At 33.5% G+C, this 23,147-nt stretch overlaps 1 protein-coding gene across 2 annotated transcripts in view; it reads right to left on the bottom strand.

Moving 5' to 3' along the window:
* CSMD1 (CUB and Sushi multiple domains 1) overlaps positions 1–23,147 on the bottom strand; it is a 1,077,872-nt gene that overhangs the window by 16,130 nt on the left and 1,038,595 nt on the right. Inside the window, exons 56-65 of one of the 2 annotated variants that reach the window (XM_064650377.1) lie at positions 21,526–21,699; positions 17,400–17,582; positions 15,030–15,206; positions 13,817–13,996; positions 12,382–12,555; positions 11,264–11,437; positions 8,781–8,854; positions 5,627–5,738; positions 4,427–4,606; positions 2,676–2,720 (exon numbers count right to left, since the gene is read on the bottom strand). In XM_064650377.1, coding sequence (XP_064506447.1) covers positions 2,676–2,720; positions 4,427–4,606; positions 5,627–5,738; positions 8,781–8,854; positions 11,264–11,437; positions 12,382–12,555; positions 13,817–13,996; positions 15,030–15,206; positions 17,400–17,582; positions 21,526–21,699 — 1,473 coding nt within the window. The remainder of the gene's footprint in view (positions 1–2,675; positions 2,721–4,426; positions 4,607–5,626; positions 5,739–8,780; positions 8,855–11,263; positions 11,438–12,381; positions 12,556–13,816; positions 13,997–15,029; positions 15,207–17,399; positions 17,583–21,525; positions 21,700–23,147) is intronic. The other variant, XM_064650376.1, reaches the window with a different exon arrangement.

Here is a 23,147-nt window from a genome sequence, read left to right as displayed (position 1 = left end):
GTGCCTTTAAACTGTGCAAAAGTCACAATGCAAGTGTTCAAGCTCAATGTGGCACGATTTGAAAACCTCTCTAGATCATTGGTACCACCACTGGATTCCAAGTGAGCAGAGATCTACTATATGGCTTTGAGTATAACAGCTTTGAAGAATTTTAAGTGTTCAGTTTCCAAAGTAAAACTCAGTGCAGGACTTGGGCTTTACACTACGTAACCTCAACTTACTACTATAAATCTGAAAGATTACATTCTATTGGCATCTCACAGTCCTTAGAATTCATACAATTTCTGCATATATATGAATTCTAGAAAGGGTTCAGACTCTATTTTCTATGTATTTCCCATTGTTTTGCTAAAATGGTGACATAGCATAAATTTGAAACCTGGCACTAAAAAAAATTAAAATTACTTTTTATTTGTCTATGTTTTTAATTAAAATTTTGTGTCTGATGAAATTCTTATGGAAGTAAACATCTAGTATTACTAGTGTGAACCTGAAAGATACTATTTAAGGCTTTTATAAAGGAACATACTTTCACCACATTTAACATCTTCGTTCTGTAGTTTGTCTAACTACTCTGTCAATAATATCTGTTAAGCTTTACAAAATAGTACTATTGACTCAGTATTTACAGAATTTGCACTTGCTGCAGATGGACAGAATTAGTAGGGGAAAAAAATTGTATTTCTGCTTCCCCAGTCATGTTTTTGTAAAACATTAAAATGCAAGTGCTGCAGTCCTTGGGGATGCTGCTGAGGATTTGGAGTGGCTCTGAGTTGATTGTGCTGAACCCTTATAATGCCCCTGCCTTTCCCACCAAAAGCAGAATGAGAAAAATGAACTGGGTATTATTATTCCAATACTGCATGGACTGTAGATTCTTCTAAGAACAAGATAATTTGGAAAATCCATGGCTACCCATTAAAACAGCTTCCTAAACATTTTTGGGAAGACTATACAAAGCAGTGAGAACCATGGAAAACCAGAGTAATTCAGTTCTTAAACTTCAAATGTGTATTGTAAGGATTCTTTAGTTGTGACCTATACTCAACCATGTAAAAATATTTACTATTGTTTATGAAGGCATTAACTCCAGAAAAAAAAGAAATTTAATAATCAATAACAAATATAACTTGTATTCAGATATCTAAAAGTGATAAATCAGAACATTAATCTATTCTGTTACAAAAACTCTAGTTTAACAATATTAGCTTAATTCTGTTCAAAATAGTTAGCAGTAAATCAAATTGTACTAAAAGTCAAGATAACACAGTAAAGAAAGTGCTTCAAAATACAGTGTTCTATCCTAAAGAGAATTTACAATTTTAAAAGACAAAATATTAGTGCAGACTTCTTTTTTGAAAGCTTACAACCTTTCATTCTTAATTATTGTCATATGTTATAGTTTCCTTTTTCTCCTTAGTATTATTGGCATTTGCAATCAAAACATTTAATTTTTTAAAAAAATACTTTTCAAATACTACTTACTTATCAGAACTAGTTATAAGGGACATGATACAGCATGAATTGATACTCATACTCTGCATAGTGGATATATTTGGAGACTAGGTCTGCATTTTAATTTGGCATTGAAACTTCAAAATCTGTGTGGTAGCAGAATAATGCATACCTTAGGTGTTTGGTGAGGTGAATCCCCCAATAAAAGAAGACTGTGTATTAATTATAATGAATGCACATTACATTCTGCTTTATTGTGAGTCTGCAGAAGTAAAGCATTTCAGAGGAACTCATTTACGGTTTCACCTGACACACTCACTAACAAACTCACCAGGAAGGTTAATTATTAGCAGAAATACCTTTTCATCCCATCTACTCTACAGTCCTTCTGTGAAATGCCACAAGCATGAACCATTAATCTTATTTTCCCTGCAGCTTTGCTAAAATTCAAAATATAGAATTGCAAGCTCATTTATTTGGTGATAACTCTGCTAATTTTTAAATAACTCAATAAAAAATTTAGGCCTTTCATTTTCTGAAAAGCATTGAATCTAAAAGGACCTGCATTACGGATTTCTCAGATGTATTTTTCTATTTTGTCACTGGTAGGAGGAATAGGTTAACTGCGCACATGTTCACAAGGTGGCATAGGAAAGCAGAAGTAATGTTTGCCTGCCTTGACATCTGCCTGGTGTCCACAAAATTTCAGAAAACCTATCTTGGAGTACATGGAAAATTTTCATGACATGAAGGCCATCAAAATTTCTGAAGGGTTTTTTGGGGTGTTTTTTTGTTTGGTTTTTTGGTTTTTTTGATGTATTTTTTCCAACATTTGCAATGTAAAGTGCAGAACTGACTGAACTGAATTCCTGCAATTATAGTATACACTCATTATAAGGCTCTCCATTATAGCAATCTTTCTGATATAAAACTACTAAATCTGAGTTTTGTATGTAAATGTTCCTTTTTTTTTTGCTTGACAAGAGATTTTATGCAATTTACAAAATTGGAACTATAGAAATTTAAAAAAATTGCTTGTGAAAGAATTTAATAGAATAGGTTTTACATGGCATCTGTTACTATGAAAGACCTCAACATTAACATTCCTTGAAAATGACTAACAAATACTTAAATATTGGAAATAATTTTATTATCCATAACAATCTAGGGTGTAAATCAATTTAATTTATTTAGATCTAAAGCTCTTCTTGTATACAAACCTGGAGTTTTAGTTATTGTTTCATTAACTTCTCTCACTCCTTTACCTACAAGTAAAAAGACAAATTATCATTTTCATGAACATATTTGTGTGGGTTTTTTTCTTTTTTTTTTTTTTATTTAATAAAATGGTAAAACAATACCTGATGGATGCAATCATCTCTAATCCAATAGAGCCATATTTAAAACAGAAGTAACTGGTCTTGAATACTTTTCATGTTTAAACTATACACATACTTGCACAAAACTATCAGAAAATAATTTAGGTAAACAAAAATTTTACTGTGCAAAATTGTCTGGCTAGCCTATTATTTCACACACTTAGGCCCAAAATTTTTATATCAGTCCCAGTGCTATAAAAGAGAGCCTTATGGAGGGGAAAATACTATCTTTAATTATAAATAATAGTATATTATAATAGTAAAAATTGTGTTAAGTAAGATTGATGCATTTATAACACAAACCAGCGAAGGCTAGATAGCTTGATTAAGATAACAGGATCAGATGTCATGGGAAACTGGTGTAATTTGCTATATTTGTGTACACTCAGGAAAGTTATGTCCGTTGACCCCAGATCAAGTTCTGGACTCATATAATTTGCTACTTTAGAAAGGATAATGTCCCATTGGATGGTCTAGTCTTACATGTTGGGTTTTTTTTTCCTTTAGGAGCCAAAATTCACTAATTAGACTGATCAAGTGCTAAGAAAGCACAAATGTGGGGGACACGCAATGAGAACTATACCTAAAAACTGTAAGCCAATAAAACAAGAAAATCATTTTTTTAGAAACCTTTTATGTATTGTATCTTCAATAAATAAAACACCCCCCCCAAAAAACCCATAAAAGGTCATTTATCTCAAATTATTACTTATACAGTACCATGAAAACTCATCCTTTAGGGATACAGAATAAGAAAATAAATTCTGATGTGTAGATGATACAACAATGCTGGATCAAAGAACTCTACCCTTACATTAAGGAAAATTAAATATTGCTCAAACATCAAAACCATTCATCATACTTTGATACATTAGAATTAAAAATCATATTGCAAACAACTTTCCCATGGCATCTGACTATTTTTCCTTTATTCATATTCTAAATATAGATTTATTTTATTTTATTTTATTTTTCTGAATTGAGAACTTATAGTCATGTTTATTCTTGTGTGAAGAGCAAATTTAGACTTCATAACTATATACTTAGATCTACTCTAGCAAAGTTACATTGATGAAAATTACACTGATATAAATAAAAGAAGAATCTAGTGCAAAGATAATTTTTTTTATTTTATTGTTCTTTTTTATTTTAGAAGATTTCCTTAGACGAAAATCACACCTGCATGAATCTAAAAGCTAAGATATTAAATAACTTTTTTCATTCCTTATAGAAAATCATACATTAAACACTGAATACATTGAAATACTATTTAAAACTGTGAAGTAAAGATAAATGCAGTTAAGAATAATACTTTATATTATTTAGGTTTTGTTTGCTCATTAGGAGTAAAAACGTATATGTGTGCCTGTGCATTTACACACACGTATCCCATTGTCTTCCTCCATGAGTTCTAGATATTATGCTCACTTTTTGATTTCTTCACTGTTTTTCCGTAAAGTAAAAGCTGTTGTGTCATACGTGTCTTTAAATAGTAAGCGGAAAAAATTAATCCTACCATATAAAATAAAAATGCCAGGGAAAATTAATTCCAACCAAGTAGGACCCAACAAATCACTTGAGTAATGACTTACTTTTACAAATAGGTGATTTTCCTGTCCATTTCATATCTGGTTTACATGTCCGATGCTCTGATCCACCAGCAAGAAAAAATCCTGGCTGACAGGTGTACACCAAAGTATACCCTAAAGTAGGAAGATCTATTGCTTTCACATCTACATGTGCCGGTGTTTCTGGCTGCCTGCAAGCATGAGCTGCAAAGGGATTTTTAGAGTTAGAAAAAGTGGTGGTAAGCAGTTTTCATAGGATTAGAGTGAGCAATTTGAAATAAATGCATGCCAATTTATTCCCTTTATGTGAACTCTGTATAGCTTTTAACAATGTCTAGCTATTATTTGTAAAAGTAACACTCAGAGTGTATAGTTTTATTATTGTGGGAAGATGGAAATGATACTATCACATATTTTTAAAGAATAAACCAAAATTAAATCACAGTAGCAATCAAGAAAGAGTTAAAATGAAGAGAAGCACATTCCATTGTACATGGTGAGATGATTGGTGAATTATTGTACTGTCACAGCTTCAAGCATAACTTCTACTCTGTGTTCAGAAAATTAGAGTGGTTACTGTGCTATAGACTTCTGTTGAAAGAAGGTTTTGTCATAGTAAAATGATTATAACAGATATGGTTGCTCAGTATGCTTCTATCTCTGTGCCACATGGTGTTCACTTATAACAACCCAAGGAAAATTTGAAATACGATAAGAATCTGAGGTCATTCTAATGAACTTCTTTTAGCTTAGGTCAGTGTCATTTACCACAATAGTTATTTGATGTCCTCCAACTCATACAGAGCTATAAATATACTAATAATTTGCATAACCCTGTATAGTTTGGAAAAAAATTGATTTTGTTGGGTTTTAGTTTATGATTCACAAAATACTAGCCAACAAAATACACCCATGCATATTTTAGGTCACATTCTGTTCTTTATTAATCCAGTACATGCACAAAAAATATCCTAGATTGAATTCAAGTAGCTAATGTAGCAGGTTAATGAGGACAGACTCTTTCTGAATAAAACCAATAGAATTATTGTGAACGTCATTAAAAAACTTTAGTCTTCAAATAGGAAACAAAAACATTTAAAAATCTGTTTTAAATAGTTTCCTGTTTTTGTAGCATATAATTTACTATGAATTTCCACGTTTCATTTTGTAACTCTTCAAAAATTGCACAGTATTTTAAGTCATTAGAATAGAAACTGGACTTACGAATGCATTCAGACTGTATGCCACTCCAGGTTAAGTTAGCAAGACAAGAACGTGTAGTAGATCCCTGAATGTGATAACCTTTTCTGCATCTGAAATAAACTGTGCTCCCAACCTAAGGATCAAACCAGAATGTTAGATAGAAGAGATATCCATCACAGAGATACCACATCTCAAGACAGTGGTAAATTAATATAGAGATTTTTTCAAAAATAAAAATGTCTGCTTTTCACAGTTTCTAGAGCTTAACTTTTTTCTTTTTAATGTGATGAAAAGTTTGAGCAATTGATCTTTTGTAACCTTATTTGAAAGCAATATGTGGAAAAACATTGACAAGGCTGTTCACATGGAAGAAAATGACACGTACATTTCTGCCACTAAGTTTGTCAGTGTGACAGAAGCAAACTGAATGCCTGAGATGCCTCTCTTCTCTGTACATCACTGCACATATTTCAGTAGAACTTCACCATAAAGTCTTTTTCAAAGGCTTTTCATTGTGTGACTTGACTAACATGGGTTAGTCAAGGAAAAAGAAAAAACTACGAAGAACTGTTTCATCTACAAATAAATGCACTAGAGAAAACTCCAGGCCATGACTTCTTACACTGCATTTGTTACTATAGACTAAGTTTCATTTGAGATGTTCAACTAGCAGAATGATGTTACGGAAAGCCTTCCTATGATCAACTGTGAAACGACCTTTCTCAGAAGAAAAGGTAAAGTAACTGAGAAAATGCTCTTTGGATTTCCACTAAGAATAGAAATATGTGAAAACTAGATACAAAACTGCATGTGATAAAGAATTTTCATAACAGATGAGAGATTATATGAAGATTTCAGTAAAATGGATTTATTGATGGTATTGACAAAAGTAGCTCAAACAAACTCCAGGCCAAGTTATTTAAGGGGGGGGAGGCTGATCAGTAAAACATTATTTTTGTTTTAAATCAAACATCTTGGCAAGAAATAATAAATAAATTTTTAAAAGGGACAAAACTGGCATTATTGGAAGTTATATGACTCAGTAATAAAGAAACGTCACACGGAAAAATTGTATAAGTTGCAAATGAGTAGGGATTGATGCATATTAGTAAAACAGCTTGCAATTATAGATATGCAGGTAGGTCTGTGCTGCAAATGTCATAGCAGGACTTTAATGGAAATTAAAAAGGAGCATCTTCAAAAGTGGCTAACTGCTAACCATACACTCAGTTACCTAAAACCTGATTACCATGATAGATGTTTAGTAAGTGTAACACCATTTCTTCCTGAAGTACCTTGAGAAAATCACTGGTATTTTTAAAGGTCAAATTACTAATAAAGCTTTGTAGACTTGTCTTTCTAACTATTTTTAAACATATTAATCTCCATCTTGCCAAGGACACACAGCATGTCTGTAGTGGGGACTAGAACACTTTGTGGCTAGTCTTGACTCAGTCATCTTCCTTGCGAAATTGACTATTCTGGCATCTGTCAGTAAGAATGATATGCAAATTTTTCCCACTGCTCCAAAAGACCAAGCAAAAAATAATGTATAAGTTCAAGGTAGTTACAGACTTATATTGCTTTTTCATTTTACTTGTAAATACTAAAACAAAAGCAATACACTCTTTGTATAGTACTTGGATGAAAAATGTTGGGCCATTTGTAACTTTCACAGCTCAGTGAAGCACAAAAGGCACAGAATGAATGAGGCAAGATAGGATGCTGGTAGGTAGGGGAAAACCCTTCAAAGGTCTGCTGGCTGTCATCACACTATTCTATAATGATTAAAAACTGTTAAAAGCTGTTTTTTAGAAACCTGGTTAAGTCATACAAACAGGAAGCCGACTAATCACATATGAAAAAAACACAGAACAATCTAGTTCACTAGTAATTAGAGAGAAGTCTACGTGTTGTTGCACTAGATAGTGTTCTGAGAGTGAAAGCACATATTGAGAAAGATTTAATATAGAATAGACAAAGATTTACTATGGCCTCTGGAGGTCAATGAGAAGAGAAAATCAGTCTTCTTGTTCAACAGACAGTAGAACAGTGAATGGACCAGTACAATTCTGTTATTAAAGACCATTTGTGAGGCAGACAAAAGGAGGAGAAATAAGAAAACAACCCTTGACCAAATTAGGGGCAAAGATTAAAGTTGTATTTGAAGTGAAAATGGGGACAGATAGAGGGTCAAGATGAGACAACAGAAAGGCAACTGCACCTATTGCAAGAAGCAGAACCACCTTAGGGGTGAGGCCACAAGATGTGGCTCGGGGAGCAGTGCCTTGATATCTGTGAGCCAGGCAGGAGCACAAAGTGAAGAGAAGAGATGACAGCCATTACAACGAAAACCAGCAAAATTGCCAGAGAGAGAGGGTACCAATAACCAAAGGAACTTACAGAAAGGACTTTTTGAAAAACAGTTCTAGTAGCTTGATTGCAATGTGGCACGCTGCCCTAGGTTCAGAAATAAGCAGGAATCCCAAACAGAACATATTTTAGATTCCAATCACACGTATTTGTATCTGAAAAATCTATCCCATGGAGCTTATCAATCTATATAATGACTGCCGTTGTTGCATCTACATTTATTTCCTCAATCACTTTTCTGCCTACCACTTGTTAAACTAATAACCTGTGAGAAATTTGGAAATTATAGAAAGGACATTCATCACAGAGAACCTGGACACAACATGGAATAATTTTATCTTCTCTGACTGAATAAAACATAACATGAATTGTTAATTTAGTAAAACCACATGCTGACTTTTTTGTCAAGGACTACATGGCCTTTGGATCACACAGGTCTTTGGCTGTTAGGTATTTACCAACTATTCATCAATGTAGGAAAGAGTTATGATCATAAACCAAAGTAATTATATCATGCCATATCATATTAAGTAGACAATTTATAAATAGCCCTCCCTACTGAAGTCTTGTAAAGGACTGAACAAATGATATATTGCAGGGTTAGAAGTTCTTTCTTTAAGCTGGATGTTTGCAAATAAACCTTGGAGCATGAGTTTTTATTAAAAAGGGAGTGGAAATTTCATAGGGTTTGCATTAGACATTTAAACCTACAGATAATTTTTCGTATAAAATTTAATATATTTGTTATTATTAAAAACATTTTCATTTTAGAAAGCTAATAAATAATAATTAAGAAAATTACCTCATAACCTCTGGAACTATTCTGTATTCCAAAATGTGGAGTACCAGGGTCTGTACACGTATTGTGAGCGGGATCTAATGAAAAATGTGAAACAAAACACATATTATTATGGTATGGAAAGAATATTCAAAAACTGTTTGCAAAGATTAAATAATTTCATCAATGTCTAGTGATGATAACAATTCAATTTTTAATGGAATGTGTGCCTTTCTATATATTACATTAGTATTTCCAACTAAATTTCCAAGTATATCACAGTAATTTGCTTCAGTACATTGTCATTTTTTTAAAATAATTTTTGCAGGTATTTCTGGCAGTGCAGACTTTAGAGTTAGGATTATTTTTTTAGTAATCTTATTCTTTTAAACCTCTTTGAATCCACAGTATGTTTCACTATTCACAATGCAGTGGGAATATATAAGGAAATCTTTAGCTTCTATTCATTTCAAATGAACAGCTTGGCTAAGTTGGCTTTCTAAAAAAAACACCCAAAACTGAACAAAAAAATCAATAACGCTCCCCCCCAAAAAAACCAAATAAAACCCATAGTCAGTCTGCTTTCTTATAGCAAGTAAAATAAATTTTTTTATATTTTTTTTTCCTATGCCAACAAGAAAACAGAGTACTATCTCATTTGTTGCTGAAATACACTGCTTGCATAAAAAAAGCACATGGCAACAGAATATAACTAATTGTTATATTTGTTTGGTTTCATAAGTGCAATTTAAAGAAGCCTGAAATGATTTCTGATTCAGCAATGTCCATTTTCTGATGGTGGCTTTGGGGCTGCCCAACCACATCCAAAAGTTAGACAGCACAGAACTTGATCCAGTGAATCTTTTTGTAGTATGTGACTATCTCTTGGTAACCGACTCTGCTTTGGTGCTGTCACTGAATTATGAAGAACACAGCTTGGGACTCTATTTCATCTGTAACAAGTTTTAGTATTCTGTAGAGGGCAAATTGAACTTTTCACTTCCAATAATGTGATATATCATTCCACTCTTGGCCAACAACCATTTTCAATATTGACTATCAGTAGAGCACAAAAATTCAACTGGACTCATATTTACCAAGGGCTTCAAAAGTTAGGTGGATGTTGACCTAACGTGCAAGAATAAAAAGCAAACATGCTCCTGACCTTGAGCTACTTGAACAGCTCAAGAACTTTTTACAAATTATCCACAGCTGAAATGCTATTGCTAATAACAGACACATGAAGCTGAATTGACTTTTTAAGATACGTCTCATCTGAAGAAAGAGTGATGATAAAAAGGAGGACTTCTCAAAGTATTTTAAGGAAATTATTGATATCCAGAAATAGAAAAGCTTGCACCAAATGGTACTCTTAGGTGTCATTCTAGGTATTGTTCACTGTTCTTAACTTTCAAATTGCTTAGAAATTAAAACTGTAAATATTTTAGATTACATAATATTTTCCTTTTACAATAACATAAAAACTATGATGTAAAATAAAAACTTATATCTTTGATGCAGTTCTTTCCATATGCTTCTATATTGTGGTATATTAAGTATAAACAGAAATGTCGTTAGGACATTTTCAAATTTGATTCTTTTCAGTAGACCTGAAATTTAGCTTTTGGAAAACTTCTCGCCTCTGTTAAAAAATATATGTGTTTTTTATTGCCCACTTTACAAAAACTAAGGACAGCAGAAGTTTTGCATTCATATAACATAATTCTGTTGACTGTTAATGTCTTCATTTAAAAATACAGCCTGCTTTCAATAACCATACTTACAACCTTTTCCCAGAGTGCCCACCCCAGCTCTTTTACATAGCTAGTATCTTAGCTGCAACAAAGCATATAAATGGGATACAATCTACATCTGAATGTGATTGTTTAGAAATATCAAAGATGATTTTTTTATTATAACACCAAAATAATTTTCTCTAGCAAGTGACCCCAAGTTGGATTAAATTCCGATGTCAGTGGGAGTTAAAGGTGTCCTGCATTTCTCTCAGTCTTATTATGTAACATGCTAAAAGCATACCAGTTGCACATCAGTCAATGAGAAACAGAGTATTTGGGTGTTGATCAGAATTTCAAAAGATCAGAGATGTACAAGCCACTCTCATAAAGTCCAAAATGCTTTTTTATTTAGGATTGATTCTGAAAAATGCCTTGAACTCTCCAGTGACAAAATCTGGTCTTTAACCTGCCATAGTCTTCTGCATATCCAAGAGATTCTAAAAATAGACAGAACAAATTTATGCATTTGCACATATTGACATTCTGCATTGCCAGCAGACAAGCAATTATGTGAATTTACAAATTGCTTCATATGTGATTGTGTTTATCCTAAAATTTTTATGCTCAAAATATAACCTTATTTACTAGTTCTTTTTATATTACACAGATTTTTTTTCTATATTTGGATAGCTCATTGCGAGATTTATGATCACGTAGTAGTTTATCGGGAATATTCTCAGTAGAAACAGCATAAGTAGTGGTAGTTATTACCAATGCATGTTGGCTGAATTCCACTCCAAGTACCATCTGCTTGACAGAATCTTCTTGAAGAGCCTATCAAAATAAAAGGGGGTCTGCACTGAAAGCTAACTTCAGATCTGTAGGTGAAACTTTTTCCATTGAGGCGTCCTTCTGCGGGAGTACCAGGGTCACCACAAAACACAGCTAATAAAAAAGGAAAGAAAGAAAAAGAGTTATTAAAAACTGCACATTCTTTAAGTGAAGTATTCTGCATTGTTTTATGTGCAAGTCAGGCATACTTAATATGAGTGTAAATGCTATGTTCATTTATCTGTGTAGGATTGTAGCTCTGATAAATTCTTGACAGCAATTTAAAATTAATTGTCAGTGTTATAGGTATTGTAAGCATAAAACTTAACTCAGAAAAATAGACCTCTTAATTGGGACACTTAAATGCTGATTAGATTTGGATGACAAAATACTCCCAAAGTAGACAATGCTATATTGCAAGGCTTCAAAATATAACCAGTTTTCACATCAGTCACCCTCAGACTAGTAGGGTGGAAATTTTTGCCCTAGTTAGATAAAATAAAAATTGTTTGTCAAAGTCCTGACAAGATTTCAAGCACTGAAGAAGATGAATTGACAGATTTAGAAGATGCTGAAAAACAAATACAAGCAAGATATGAGGGTATGTACTCGCCTTCAGAAAGAAAAAATTGTTTAGAAAGGAGTGCAAGGCTTAGCAAAGAGCTTAAGGGTTAGCATCTTTGTTTTCATCTGTCAACGGAAATGGAAATGGAAGAAAAAAAAGGAAAAATGTAAGGGAATATTTCGGTCATGCTCATCACAAGTCAAATTCAAAATATCTGAAAGGATTATCAATAAGGGAAATGGTGATGGTTCCAATTAGGTAAAAAGAGATGGAGGTGACTTCCAGGGAAAGGAAGAAGACCGTGACCTTAAATAGGTACAGCCACTGAATTTCAAAGGTAAGTTTTTTGGTAGAAGGAGGGAGAATCCTGCAGTAATTCATGTATTACCTGATGTAGCTGAGTCCTTTTTAAACTGTGATTCTGTGACTGTAGCACAAGACAACTGATTGTAGCTTTGGTGAAGCCCAACACAACTGTACCCTGAAAACTTACGCAAACATTGTGGGATGTCTCCCCGCCAAATTCCTCGCCCTTCACAGGAGAGAATAGCTGTGTTAGACAGCTGATAGCCTTCTGCACAGCTGTAACTCACACTGGCACCCCAGCGATAATCAGATCCTTCCACTTTCCCATAGAGCACTGTTGGAGGGGGGCCACAAGTAATAGCTGTGTCAGAAAATAAAATTTATAATTTTAAGATTTTACAGGATTTAGAAAAACACAATATAATATATACTCATACTTTTGAAACTAAAAAAGATATTTCAGGCTATTCTGTTCCAACAAAGCATACCTGTGTTGACAAAGCAGCCTGTAATAGACAGAAAACCAATTTAAATACAAATATACAACCATTGGGTCTAGGAAGTCTCTTAGTGGAAGGTTGCTAGAAGCAAAAAGAGTACATAGCTTATGTAGTTATAAATTTTTTCCCTACATACCCATTACTGATTATTTTTGGCAACAGGTTACTGAGCTAGGTAAAATTCTAAATATTTACATTTTCTTTTAAACTAATTTTGCAGCACTATTTAATATGATTTTGTTCATTCACCTGCTCATTTCCTAAGGTTTTCAGCACACAATGGTAATTAACTTTATTGGTAATTAGTGGCTAAGAGCCTTAGAAATTATCTGTTTTCCATCTTCTTATAAGAGTGCCTGAAATGATGAAATCTGGAATGACTAGGTTTACATTTTCATATAATTTCTTTTAACAAAGAGCACAACCATAAAATCACTCAGCCAGTGATTTTTACAACAGAAAATGCAGTCAGTTGAATAGATATGCCAAAATTTAATTAGTAGGCTAGACTTAAACATTACATTGAAGTACTGGAAGGTGAATTGGCAGTCTAGGCCTTTTATAAGCAGAAGATGCCCTAGGCTGTTAAATTTTCTCCCTGGGCTGCTGTAGTAGTGCTAACAATTTTCACCAGGCTGCCTTATTTGCCTTTCAGCCTCATCCTCACTATGACCTTCCTGTTAGCACTTGTAATTAGTTAAGTGGGAAGCATATTTTTGGCTGTTTAGGATGACTACACTACTTGCAACAAGGGAATGTTTTACAGAAAGTTTGGTTTGCAGAATTTTGTCCATCTGATCCAAGATAAAAGGGCCCAAAAAGGAAAATGGGTTCTTCATTCACTCCTTTTTAAATTGAACGCTCTGACAATCTTCATTGCACACTGATTTGTTTCTACATTCTTCTTAATGTCACTATTTTGGCTGATATTATACCACAGTATATGTGCAAAATAAATACAAATTCTACACAAATACTTGTCTAAATATTTTAATTGTATTTGAACAGTAATGTCCCAGAGAACATTTGAGAATTTTTTTTCATAAATAAAGAAACTCATTAGTGAATTTCATCTATAGTGTCAAAACAACATTTGTAAACTATGTAAATTCAAAAGTTCACCTTTGCAAACCGGTTTACTCTGGTTCCAAGTGCTGTCTTTTACACAACGCATGGTAGATGAACTTGGAGGCTCCATCAAGTATCCTGGATTGCACTGATAGCTGACTGTCTTATTAAAGGTGAAATCATTTCCAAACTGAATGCCATTTGCTAATGCACCTGGATCTCCACAGTTGATCACTAGTGAGGAAAAGAAAAAAAGAGATTTTTTTTTTTTAACAAACGTTGAACCATGTGTACATTGAACCATGTATAGCTAAAGTCTTTTTTTAGTGTACAAAACAAGAACAATTCTGATCAACATATTTCACACAAAAATAAAAACTTAATCTCTAATTTTTATCTCGAAAGCTATCTTTCTCTGGCATTTCAATAGCATAGTCAAATATTGTTTTCCTTTATCAGTAGCCCACGCTGGTGTGCTCTACTGCAGTGTGTTAGTGATAGTTTTGATAGTTTTGAAAGGACTTTTTCTTCCTTCATAGTGGTATCTTTGTCACATTATGCTTAATGGTGGTGGTGCAATGCAATTCAAGCAGAGTTATGAAATTCCTCTTCTTTTTCTTCTTTTTTTTTTCTTTTTTATGTATATGACTGTACTGATGTACTGTGAGTCTGGCTTTGTCAGCAAGGCCACTAGCCCTGCTTGCCTTGTAGCATTCCTCTGGTCTCCACTCACTTTCCCTGATGGAATAGCCCAGTCTTGCTGCTCCCTGATTCTTGATCCTTAGCAGGATGGTGATTGATCAACTCTGACTCATTTGGCTTACAATAAAAACTGTCACAGTAATGTATCCAATTACACAAAATCTAATTCAGAACTACCAGAACTTCATCCTCTGAACCTTCATAAACCACAAGAATAAAAAAGGAAAACAAAAAGCTAGCAGAAACTATTGAGGAACACCGAAGTAAAATATTATTCTAAAGAATTTTACTATATTATAGTTATATTATATTATCAATGTTGACACTCATCAGGTAAACAAATACAATAAAGTTACCTATGTAGCCATCTTAAAAAGATATTTTGGAAACATTTAGCATGCATTAAAAAGGTATGTACCTTGAGATATATAAAAATACTGACGTATTACAAGACAGAGCCATGTGGAAAAATGTGTTATACTATCTATCAAAACAAAAGTTTTCAGTGGGAAGCCTGGATGACTTATTACATTAAAACTTTAGAAGGAGAAAGTTTCTTTCTGACCTGTGCAGTCTGGAGCAGTGCCAGTCCATGTCCCATTAGCAGTACAATGTCTAGTAGTTAGCCCTGAAGTTTTATAACCTTCCCAGCAGGCATAAATGACTGAACTGGAGAATAATATTCCATCAGTGTATATTATCATACCATTGGCTGGGGTGCCAGGGTTCCCACAAGATACAGCTGCAAAGAAAAGATTAAAAAAAAAAAAAAATCAATATTTCACTGAGAGGTGATTAACTGGGGGAAAAAAAGCAAACAAGAACAACTAGGTTAATAGCTCATCTTTAAAAAAAGCATAGCAAGTTTTAATAGGAAAATATTTAATAGGTATATTCTTGAATGAATTATTTCTGTTTCTTAATATTATCACTTTACTTGCATTTGTTTCAATTGCTTTTTTTTTCAATTGCTGATTCAGATAGTTTTCCCTGCTTGGTCTACTCCACTCAATACAGTCACTGGAGAGAATAAAGATTCAGGACTTTCTGATAGACCTGTACCTCTGTTTTGCCTTTGGGAACATTTTTGTATTCTCTTCCTGTGTTCTGGTATCTCCTCTTTCAATTATAAACATGCATAAATAGTAAATTATGGTCTTCTTGTCCATCTGTTTTTTAAATCAAGAAATGAACAGGCATTCTGTATTGGCTTCCATATCTTTTTGGCATCGTAGCTATACTTTAAGGCAATAATTATGTTTCAGCTTCATATATCTGAAATTTGACAGTTTACCTTGGTTAGTTTGATTACATATTGAGTTTTTGGGGACGCTTAGTGGTGGGGTTTTTTCCAGTGGACCAGACAGTCATGAGAAGGATTTAGTTTTTTGTTTTGAAATTTTTGAACAACATTCCTAACAACTCTGCTCTTGTGAGACCCCACCTGGAGTACTACGTCCAGCTCTGGGCTCCCAGAACAAGAAAGACTTGGACCTGCTGCATGTCCACCAGCTGGATGTCCCTGAGCATAATAATCTAATAGTTAGAATATAATACTTATATATTTTATGATCGATTAAAATGAAAATTATTTACTAATTAAAAATTATCCTATCACTTATGTTTGGAATGATACATAAATGCCTGTGTTTTAATCAAGACTTAATCACTTTTTATTTATAAGAGTGTCAAATAGCGAAGAGAAATTCAGTAGGTTGCAACTTGTAGGAATGAAAAGGTATTCTCCTAATCTCATCCTTACTTATACTAAACAGGAAACAGTTGAAGGACTATAGAAAGAAAGGGGCTTTCTTCTTTGGTTTGTTTTTGGTTTTGTTTTTTTTTCTGAAAACTGAAGGTTGAAGCAAACAGTATAAAGAAAGGGCAGAAAAAAAGCAGGATTTCAAACGCTGATAATTGCCACTGGCTTCTGCTGTCCTGCTATACTTAATGTCTTCATGCAAGGGAAGTAGAAAGGATTTTGCAAAACTTCAATTTTCGCTGAAAATACTGATCCAAATACTAATCCTGTGCACACTGCCATTTTCGTACAGTTATGATGATATCTGCACTGACAGAAGATTAGTCTGTGCTGAAGAATATAATAAAAGGACAATTATTAAATGAGGCTACTGTGATAAAATGCCTAGGTGAAAAAATAAATGAATTTGTTAAAAAGATTTTGTCCTATCTTTTATTTTATCATTTAGTTTAGGAGAAAACAGATACTACAGAATTCATCAACTCCAATGAATTAGATACATAACTTTTCAAACATTCTTAGAAAGGAAGAAGTCATTATAAAACTGAATTTAAAGTCTTCTATTCCTACTTTCTGATTCTGCATGCACAACGAAACATTGCAAATTCTTTATTATGTTTTTTATCTTATTTTAAAATGCAATTTTCAGAAATATTCTGTTGCATTTCCTCTAAAAAGAGGTAGCATAAAAATATCTCATTAAAAATTAGTTTAACTTGTGTGGAGAAATATACGTTAATTTATACTTAGTTAAGAATACAACTTTATAATTTGTTTAGTACTTGATGCACAGATATTACAAAGAAAGAGAAGATGAAAGTATTTTATTGCTATAAAGCAAGTGACAGATTTATTTATCACTCCATATTCATATCTTCAATCAAAAGCATTCGTTTAATCTTACATTTAACTCTGGTATCTATTATCTATTTTCAGGCTCAATATTGTTTAACTGAAATTATTTTCTCACAAGCTTCTTATATATTCCAAAACTTTACAATTTGGTTTTAGGTTTTCAAGCAAAAACATGAACTGCTTGCAAACTTTTTTATATTACCTATCCGCAAAGCATTATGAAAGCATATTTCTGTGTAATTTTTTTTCAATCAAAGAATAAAAAGTCAGTAAATGTCATTCACTGGTGTGATAAATACCAGTGGTATCAATACCTACCTTCACATACAGGCTGTATACCTGACCAAGAACCATTAAGCAGGCATGTTCGCTCTGCAGATCCTCTCAGCTGATAACCCATTTCACATGAGAAACGTAGCAGACTTTTTATTTTGAACTCATCCCCTAGTCTAGACCCATGAGCTGGTACTCCTGGATCATCACAATAACCAGGATTATTTCCTGTAAAACACATCATAATAGAATTACTGTCAGAGACATTATGTGCAAATGCAGTGGCAGGGACAACACTCTCTCGTGAACAGTACTACTAACTGCATGGTTTCTGTTATAATCAGTCCCTTTTTTTCCTAGTATAAGGATGTGAAACAAAAGCCAGATTACATGTCTTTTTCACCCTACTTCTTATCTCAGACCAATACAGACCTAAACATAAAACGTCATGTAAATAAAAGATGCGGACATGGGAAGCACCTCTGTCACTTTTTGTCAGTTCAAGAAATTTCTTGTCTTTTTAACAGAAATTATATTTCCTACACATTGTACTCTACTGTTCAACTTCTGTCCTAGTAATAACTTCTAATAACAAGAATTAGATAACAGCATGAGTGAGGAGAACCATATTCAAGTTTCTTAAGAAATGCATTTGAAATACATATATCCACACTGGCACCTGTCAAGAATGAAAAGGACACCTCATAACTCTCCTTATGCTTTAAATTTCTATGTAAATATTGGTTACAAATTAAAAAGATAAATAAGGTGCTGCAAGACAGACTTTTTAAAGATGTCTTCATGGGTCTAATGAACCAGCCAACTACTATGCCATATAAAGTGGCTGCTACAGGAAATGATATACAACATGGTTAATGAAGCACGGTCTCAGTATCAACAATTTATTATACATTTTGGCCTAAAATTGTATATCTCCTAAATGCCTTTATGTCTAAATTGCAGTTCATAGCAACATTATCCTTTTTTCTCCATTTTTAAATTATATGTCTAGACTCAAATTCTATTGAAACTATGGGGTTTGGTTTTTGGTTTTGGTGTTGTTTTTTTTTTTTTTTTTTTTTTTTGTTTTGTTTTTTTTTTTTTCAAAATCTATGGAAATAATTTAATAGGTTCAAGTCTGTATATTCTTACATAGGTTTTTCATCAAGGGCACCCCTCTCATATGAAGGACAAAATCATGAACAAGGGAATAACCATAGCAAATCTTTGAGAACACTCAAATATTTAATTTAAAAACTAAAATTTTCCAAAGTCAGAAAATATGATTATGTGTGCATTATAAGGTTTTAATTATAGCAAATATGAGTGGATACAATCATGCTTTCTCATAAAAGAAGGCCAAGACACACTTCCTGAATTCAAGGCTAACTTGTGGTCTTTGATTGTGTCAACTTCATTTAGTGCTAGGTTCTTCTAGAATAGATTGTTCTTGTTACTCTGCCCTACAGCATTTGGACCCAGATTTCCTGGTCTAAATACATGCTTGTAAACAGTGTGAGTGTCTTGAAGTCAACTGGTATATTCTGTCCACATCTATATGGTAAAACTCACTTTCCAAGACAGGGTGGCTGTATCCAAATTGACAGTTGAGAATAATCTCTGGCATACACAAACTTGTGAAGTATTTGCACATTGTTTGAAGGGCTGCTAGGGCTGAAAATATTCCTGGAACAATTCTAAGAGTGTAATGGTCCCAGTGATCAAGTATTAGCTTCTATGACCTGTTCCCTGGCACTGTTAAAGCAGCAGTCTAGATGTGGCCTCTGGATGCTGTCTTCTTCCACTTACTCTAAGACATTACTATTTCACAGACATTTCTGTCTGCTTAAAATGTGTGAAATAACATGGGGACTGTGACTCAGGCTACCACTGTGGCATGTTTACAGCATGAAACAACTATGTGGCACTACTTTGGCTTGTGAATGGAAAGGAATTGCTCAGGGTAGAATGATCTATGATTCTGAAAATCTTATGATGTCAGTTTGCTTTAGGACTTTGCTGAGGGAATTATTACAAATGAATAACTATAGATTTATTTTTTTCTTGGACACACCTAGCTTTGACTTGGATAAAATTTGAACTGGGACCATGCAATTTTATAGTCCAAGGGTATAGACAAAGGTAGTTACAGTACTATGAAGGTCTAGACCCTTTTTTATTTAGCAATGTAGAAGGCTACTTATCATTATTGAAAAATGAGTGTGAGTCATCTTAAACAACAATCTCAACTATGGCTTAATTCATAAGATACAAACAGGTGACAACAAACCCTGAGATCATATTTATACCATCATAGAACCATCATGCATTCAAACATATATTAATATATCACAAAGAATAAATCCCATGCAGAAACAGACTACAGGTTTTAAACATGCACAAAACCATTTAGAGTTCTCAGCCATCCTGGGCACAATCATTCTTTCACTGACATTATGACAACAAATTATTCATATTGGATTTTGATGGAGTCATCTCCTGAATATCTAACACGGAAAGTGTAGTTATTTTTATAATTCTAAATACCTTAGGAGAAATGAGACCCTTTTTAGAGTTTTCTTTGGCTGCTTTTTAGATAGTTTTTCTTTGTTGTTTTTATTTTTTATTGAGCTAACAGAGATAGATTTTCATTTTCCTAGGTAATCCCCTTGCTCTCAAGATTGTGTCCCATCATGTTTAAACTTAGAAAATTCAATTCTGCATCAGTAACAATATTTTAGTTACACTAGATATATTTTCCCCACCCTAGGAGATGAGTATCATGGTCCTTCATGTTTTCAAAATCTATGAGTCTATAAAAATACTATCATACTTGTGACTGATATCTGAAGAGCCTCAATTATTAGCCATCAAAATTTCCTTCCACCAGCATGAGAATTTTCCTTTTGATAAGAAGTGTTGGATAACAGCATTAGAGGGCTCTGACCTTAAAATTTTTGAAGTCTTGGTGCAATTTCAGATCTGGCATATTATGCTGGATAAAAAGGTGTAAGTGACATAAATGTGGGCTTAAGACAAGCAAGAAAAGGCTTGTGTGAAAACTATATGAATGTCCTGCAGAGATTCCTTTCAGGTCTCGGCATAGATACTATGAGATCCAGCAGTGTGAGAAGACTCTAAACTATTTCCTCCTCAAGCAGCATAGAGCAAAAAAGAAATACTGGTGATTTAAATTCACTTCCTTTTCCCAATATTTCAAATTCTGCTCACCATCCTTCCAGAATCAGCTCATAAACGGACCTTTTTCTATGAACATTTATTTAGAGCTTTTTCAAAGTAATGAATTTAAATAAGTTACACCTATTTAATAGGTGTAACCTATTTAAATCAGGTCAAATCTGAATTGAACTGCATTGAATTGGATCAGCCCAACAGTGGGCACGTCCAAGAGTTCAAAGGGAATTCTAAGCAAATTGTATAATGAGTTATGAACAATGAACAATTGTTATGAACTATGAACAATTTTCTCACTAGGAAATTTTCTTCTTAAATCAGTCAGGTATTTGTTTTCTTATATACTGAAGCATGTAGACTTGTTTCCCTTACAAAACCTAATAATACACTTTGGATGTCCTCAGTAGCCAACCTTTACCTGAGGTCATCACTTCAATAAAACTGTGAAATGGTTTATGGCTTCTACTAAATTTGCATAGTCTGGGGGAGAATAAACTGTTCGTGTACGTCCGGACAGCACCAAGAACATTCCAGACATTTACAGTATTTGCACATTGCAACACTAATAAAGTATACTTCTTTAAGTGAAAAGAGGAGCAATATGTATGTTTACCATTAGTATCTTTGCTGTGGAGGTTTTTATTCACCATTTTCTGATGAAACAACCTTTGTTTACACAAAATAGTGTTCATAAAAATAAAATTTAATACATGCATCCTTTTTAATCAAAACTCAGCCTGGTTTTAAGTACTGTTTTACATGTTCTATACACTGCAGCACATAAAGGCAGCATCTAGCTAAGGAGTGAATTTGTGAAGTAATGACAAAGAGAATGAGGCTATGATATAGCTGAGTGGCCATTGGTGAAATGAAAATATACTTGGAAAATAAATGTCTGACTGCAGCTAGAAATATGTGTGAGAAAAGCTTTATTCATGTGACAAGGTGACATTCAGATAATGGCTGGTATGTGTACCTGAACAGTGAGGGAGGGTCCCACTCCAGTGGCTATCTTCTTGGCACTCCCTTGTAGAATTTCCTATGAGCCTTCGACCCGCTGTGCAAGAATAGTGAACTATGGAGCCATATGTAAATTTGTCTCCTGAAAGAACTGCATTTGCAGGTACCCCAGGATGTCCACAAGAAATGGCTAACAAAGGAAAGACCACAATATTATGGTTTCATTGCACAGAAAAAGAACTTATTATAACCTTTAAATATAAGGCTGGTTCCACACAACATACACTTCTGTCTGGATTTCAACTCTTTCATATCTTCAGTTTTGCTGTTGCTATAGATTTACCGGTCATTTGTAAGATTAAACACAAAGCTTCATGTAAAACTTCGTATAAGACTAACCCATCCAGTTCAGACTTTCTCTGAAAATATAGAGCTCTCTTTCCTCATTCATTCCTGTCCTTTCCCACAAATAGTACACATTATTTCAGTTACAGTTAGGGAAGAATAAACCAAATACGGTTAATGTTGCAATATGCTAACATATTACAGATATGATAATGATAAGTAGCTCTATCATATCCATAAAATAACTAGATACAGTTTAAGCAGTACAATGAAATATAATATTCTGTATTATTACTATAGCAATGTGTTGCACTAGACAGAACAGGAGGAAAATGGATTACTGAACATTTTTGTAATTTTTTAATCATATTTATGGTTAAGTTAAATATGTAGCTTTTGTTTGAGAAAAAAATCAGATAAACAGTTTTGGTACATAATAACTAGCAAACAAGGAGTTGAGATCTGTTATATGAGGAAAAATAAGCCATCTTAAAGTGGATAAGGAATCATATTCTTAATGCCTTTTGTATAAAAAATAGGTCATCCGATAACGAAAGAAATAACAAAGAAAAACTTTGCATAAATTTAGTAAACAGTCACATGAACAGACAGCATTTAAATAGACCATTTGAACTTTAGCAGCTTGATAAGTTACTCAAAATATTTATCTATGATTAAATTATCTTTTTAGGAAAAAAAAAAATTTTCTGATGACTATTTCCTACAGATATCAAAATTTTCTCTGTTATACCAAATCCCATGATAATGTCAATTTGACTGCACAGTGGATTCTGCCAAGGTTTGTGGTCCTGGCCAGTGCTGTGTGTTTCTCTTGTTTTCCTTGGGTTGGCTTAAGTGTTCCTGTAGCAAATGGTAAGCCAAATCAGGAAACTGGTCTGGCTGAACAGTACTCCCACAGAAAAAAACAGTGTTTCATTTTCAGCCAGATCAGTTACCTTAATGAGCTTACATCAGTACCATGGAAATGCGAGTCCTGCCACAATTCTGGAAGGAGCTGCAGTGAGTGATCAGATTTTATGGAATAAAATCACACATAGGTAACCTTAATGTAGGTTTATAATGATTTGTAGTGAGTAGCATGAATTTTTTTTCCAAATTATGATGAAGAAAAGAAGGATTCATTTTTAAGCAATGACACGTAGTTATTGCCTTACATATAAAAGAGCAATGTCAGAAATTTCCATTTGTTTACTCTTGAACTAGAATTGTTTATGGTAAACTGTGTCTACTTTGGGTTCAAAACTTATCTCAACTGCCTCTCCAAGCACTGTG

This window comes from Pseudopipra pipra, chromosome 3 (genome assembly GCF_036250125.1).
Source record: "Pseudopipra pipra isolate bDixPip1 chromosome 3, bDixPip1.hap1, whole genome shotgun sequence".
In the NCBI taxonomy this organism is placed as follows: Eukaryota; Metazoa; Chordata; class Aves; order Passeriformes; family Pipridae; genus Pseudopipra; species Pseudopipra pipra.
The sequence above is the reverse complement of the archived record's forward strand: the minus strand, read 5'-3'. Positions and strand labels throughout refer to the sequence as shown.